Genomic DNA, 5426 nt, shown 5'->3' with positions numbered 1-5426 from the left:
ATAAAATAAAATAAAATAAAATAAAATAAAATAAAATAAAATAAAATAAAATATTGTGGTGATAGCTACACAACTCTGAATTTACAAAAATCATTGAATTTTACATTTAACATATGTGAGTTTTATGGTATGTAACTTTTACTTTAATAAAGCCATTTTTTAGAAAAAGTCAAATCTGTTTCCAATGTCTTAAAGCACCCTTACTCATTTTTTTCTTTTGTCTCTTCTTTTCTTCAAATAAAGATACACTAATTCTACTCAGTATCTTGACATTGCTCTCAATAGCTTTGTACATTTCCGGTAAAAACTCCATTTTTGCTCTCCAGTGATGGTGTTCCTCAATATCAATTGCAGTCATCTCAGACAAAATGGCATCTTGAAGAGAGCAAAAGAAAATTATTTTTGTGCAGAAAAATTATTATAATCATATAGGCTTATAATATTGGCTAACTACTTCATACTATAGTATTGAGGAATATAGGTGTCTCACACTGATTGCTCTTCTGAGGCTTTTCTCTATGAAGAAATGAAGAAGGATGAGGCTTGGAATAGAAAGCTGAACAGTAAATCTTGGACATGAAAATACTCTGGTAACTAAAATGTGAACATGTGTTTTAATATTGAGGAACTAAACCTCAACTCCTTTCATAAGTTGTCTAGTATTTTAAAACCTTCATTATATGAGATTTCTTGCAACTTAATGAAATTATTCTTTTTGTATTCTTAGCTTATTCATTCTTTCATTCAACCAAATGTCTCCTTTGTCATGTATTGTTCTAGATGTTGAGGATACAACACTGAATAAAACAAGTTCCCTGACTTCATACTGCTTGCATTCTAGTGAAAGGAGACACACAAAACACAAAAATATAAACATTAATTATATAGTATGGCAGATCATAAGAAATGCTACAGACAAAAATAAAAAATAAAGAGGAATGGACAGTGCCAGGGAGTAGGGAATGGAGATGGTCAGAGAACACATCATTTTAAAGTGAGATATAAGCAGAAAATGAGCCACATGGCTACTTGTGGACAGTGTTCCAGGCAAAGGAATAGTAAGCATAAAGACACTGGGCAGAGGCATACTGGCATGCTTGAAGAGAAGCAAGGAGCCCAGAATAGCTGGCACTAAGTAAGCAAGACTACATAGTGCTTACTTTATTCTTACTGAAACAGTGGACAGTAATTCTCTGAATAACCTCTTTAGTCTTCTTTTAAAGGTAGTCTGATTAACCCTTTAAAATTTACTTATAGATCCTGTTCTCTTTTTCATTAACTTCATGGTTTTCCTTTGAACCACTTCTGAAAACTTACTCCATTCTTCCAACCAGACCAGGATGTGCAAAAGAGTCTTTTCTCTAATTTCACTGTTCTTAACATAAGTAACTATTTTATCCAGGAAATTTATTCTCCATTTCTTATGTTCTGGAAGGGAGATTTTCCTTCCAGAGTGCACATTCTCATCAACAGTGTAGTGATTGATTATTCGCTGCACATTGAACAGTATGTCAGCCAGTTGCATATTAATGTCCTATAAGAATAAGAAGGGGGAATATATTAATATTCAGTTTATTGACAAATCAAACATCTGTTCATAATTCTCAACAAAATGGGTTTTTTTTTTTTTAAGTTTATTTATTTTGCGAGAGACAGAGACAGCATGAGTAAAGGAGGGGCAGAGAGAGGGAGACAGAGAATCCTAAGCAGACTCCACACTGTCAGCACAGAGTCTAATGCAGGGCTCAAACCCATGAAGCTGTGAGATCATGACCTGAGCCGAAACCAAGGGTTGGACACTTAACCAACTGAGCCACCCAGGCACGTCTCAACAAAGTTCAGAGGGAACATACCTCAATATGATAAAGGATGTATATGAAAAGCCCATAGTGAACATTATATTCAATAGTGAAAAACTGTAAGTTTTTCCTGTAAGATCAGGAACAAGACAAATATGTCCACTCTCACCACTTTATTGAACATAATACTGGAAGTACTAGCCTCAGCAATCAGAGAAGAAAAAGAAATGAGGCATCTATATAGGTAAGGACGAAATTAAACTATCACTATTTGCATATGACATGATACTATATATAGAAAACACTAAGGGGGTGCCTGGGTGGCTCAGTCAGTTGAGCATCTGACTTCAGCTCAGGTCATGATCTCCTGGTTTGTGACTTCAAACCCTGCATTGGGTTCTATGCTGACAGTTCAGAGCCTGGAGCCTGTTTCAATTCTGTGTTTCCCTCTCTCTCTCCCCAACCCCCACTTGTGCTTGCTCTCTCTCTCTCTCTCTCTCTCTCTCTCTCAGAAATAATAACTGAATAAACTTAAAAAAAAAAAAAAAGAAAACCCTAAGGACTCAAACAACAAAACAAAACAACAACAAAAAACTATTACCAGTAATAAATTCAGTAAAGTTGTAGGATACAAAATCAATACCTAGAAATCAGTAGCATTCCTATACACTAATAATGAAGTAGCAGACAGAGAAATTAAGGAAACAGTCCTATTTATGATTGCACCAAAAATAATAAAATACCTAGGAATAAACTTATCTAAAGAGGTGAAAGACCTGTACTCTGAAAACTATAAAATATTGATGAAAGAAATTGAAGATGACACAAAGAAACGGAAAGACATTCCCTGCTCTTGGGTTGGAAGAACAAATATTGTTAAAATGTATGAACTACCCAAAGCAATCTACACATTTAATGCAATCCTTATCAAAATATCAAGAGTATTTTTCATAGAACTAGAAGAAAAAATTATAAAATTTATCTGGAACCACAAAAAGCCCTGAATACCCAAAGCAATCATGAAAAAAAACAAAACAAAACAAAACAAAACAAAACTGCAGGTATCACAATTCAAGATTTCAAGCTATACCACAAAGCTGTAGTAATCAAAAGAGTATGGTACTGGCACAAAAATAGACACATAGATCAATGGAACAGTGTAGAAAGCCCAGAAACAAACCCACAGTTATAAGGTCAATTAATCTTTGACAAAAGAGGTGAGAATGTGCAATGGGAAAAAGACAGTCTCTTCAACAAATGGTATTAGGAAAACTGAACAGCTACATACAAATGAATGATCTTGGACTACTTTCTTACATCATACACAAAAATAAGCTCAAAATGGATTAAAGACCTAAATGTGAAACCATAAAAATTTTAGAAGAGAACACAGGCCATAATTTCTCTGACATCAGCCATAGAACATTTTTCTAGATACAGCTCCTGAAGCAAAGGAAATAAAAGCAAAGATAAACTATTGGGATTACATCAAAATTAAGAGCTTGTGTACAGCAAAGGAAACAACCAACAAAACTAAAAGACAGTGTACTGAATGAGAGAAGATATTTGCATTGCAAATGACCTATCCAGTAAAAGGTTAGTATCCAAAATATATAAAGAACTGATACAACTCAACACCCAAAACCCAAATAATCCAATTAACAAATGGGTAGCAGACATTTCTCTAAACAAGACATCCAGATGGCCAACAGACACATGAAAAGATGCTCAACATCACCCTTCACCACAGATATGCAAATCAAAACTACAGTGAGATACCACCTCATACCAGTGATAATGGCTAAAATAAAAAACACAAGAAACAACAAGTGTTGGTGAGAATATGAAGAAAAGGAATGCTCCTGCACTGTTGGTGGCAATGCAAACTGGTGCAGCCATTGTGGAAAAGAATATGGAGGTTCCTCAAAAAATTAAAAATAGAACTACCCTATGATCTAATAATTGCACTACTGGGTATTTATCTAAAGAAAATGAAAACACCAATTCAAAAAATATATACACCCTTATGTTTATAGCAGCATTATATATAATGCCAAATTATGGAAGCACCCCAAATGTCCATTGATAGATGAATGGATAAAGAAGATGTGGCATATATACACAATGGAATATTAGCCTTAAAAAGAATGGAATCATGCCATTTGCAATGACATGGATGGAGCTAGAAAGTATAATACTAAGTGAAATAAGTCAAAGACAAATACCATATGATTTCACTCCTATGCGGAATTTAAGAAACAAAACAAACAAAGGGAAAAAAAGAGAGAGACATATCAAGACTCTTCGCTTTAGAGAACAAACTGATGGTTACCATAGAGGAGGTGGGTGGTGAGATGGGTGAAATAGGTGATGGGGATTAAAGAGTACACTTATCACGATGTGCACTGAGTAACATATAGAATAGTTGAATTACTATATTATACACCAGAAACTAATACACTGTATATTAACTATACTGGAATGAAAATAAAAAACTTTTAAAAATGGTGGAGATACTAAATTTACAATTGATGTGAGATGTATGACATATGTGAAAATGTTTTATAAATGACTGCCGTAAACAAGTAAGTAAAAGGAAGTTCCTTTTTTGTTTTTTCTTTACCTCGCCCTCACCTGTGGAAAGCAGGTATCAGATATTCCTCAACACTTTTATTTCATTACTTCACCTTCTCAAGAATCTATCAGCAAATGTATTTTGCTTATAACTGTATACCAATATTCTCAATAGGAAAGTAAATTACTACCTCATATGTGTCTTTGGGAATTTGGGGAATCATTTTTGGTTGCAACAGTGATTGGGAGGAAGGATTTATTGATATTCAGTGAAAGGTGCTAAGGAATGCTAGCTCATTTTATAGTGGACAGTCCACACAATGAAGAACTGGCCCAATCCTGCATAGATTTTGACTGTCCTATGAGACATTCATGTAGGTAAAAAGAAAAACATCTGTTTATAATTATTTGAGCCTAGAAATTTACTCCTGTTAAAATATAAACAAAGTATTTTTTGCCTAGTTTAATTATATACTGAAGTTTCCAGGAATGCAAATATTATGTAAATCAAAGGAAAGATGTTCTTTAGAATTTCTCCAATAAATTTTACCATTCTGTTGGTACCATAGTACCAACAGCAATGCACTAACGTTAATAGTTATATAATATCAGTACGATAAACCTGCTTTTGTATCAACCTATATTCATAGCTTTCACATTTATTTTAATTCTACATATAGGTACAAGCCTCTGTCTACTTCTTTATTATGTCTTCTGGTGAAGTTGGCCTAGAATTTACACACTGAAATGCCTGTTATTAGAAATTACTTTCCTTTTATTTGCCCTCACATTTATTTATATTAATTATTTAAAGTATGAGTATAGATATTATATCTATGAATTTCACCTCAGGAATAAAAGGGATGCTAAAATATTTTATTTTTTAACGTTTATTCATTTTTCAGAGACAGAGCATGAGTGGGGAAGGGGCAGAGACAGGGAGAGACACACAGAATCTGAAGCAGGCTCCAGGCTCTGAGCTGTCAGCTCAAAGGAAGAAAGAAAGAAAGAAAGAAAGAAAGAAAGAAAGAAAGAAAGAAAGAAAGAAAGAAA

At 33.8% G+C, this 5426-nt stretch overlaps 1 protein-coding gene across 1 annotated transcript in view; it reads right to left on the bottom strand.

Moving 5' to 3' along the window:
* The window catches only part of FAM186A (family with sequence similarity 186 member A), a 78832-nt gene that overhangs the window by 34738 nt on the left and 38668 nt on the right, over window positions 1-5426 (bottom strand). Inside the window, exons 3-4 of the mRNA XM_040489024.1 lie at window positions 1318-1534; window positions 205-375 (exon numbers count right to left, since the gene is read on the bottom strand). Of these exons, the coding sequence (XP_040344958.1) occupies window positions 205-375; window positions 1318-1534 (388 nt within the window). The remainder of the gene's footprint in view (window positions 1-204; window positions 376-1317; window positions 1535-5426) is intronic.

This window comes from Herpailurus yagouaroundi, unplaced genomic scaffold, assembly GCF_014898765.1.
Source record: "Herpailurus yagouaroundi ecotype Mexico unplaced genomic scaffold, PumYag 166, whole genome shotgun sequence".
NCBI lineage: Eukaryota > Metazoa > Chordata > Mammalia > Carnivora > Felidae > Herpailurus > Herpailurus yagouaroundi.
Note: the sequence above shows the minus strand (reverse complement) of the source record. Positions and strands in the feature narration are given on the sequence as shown.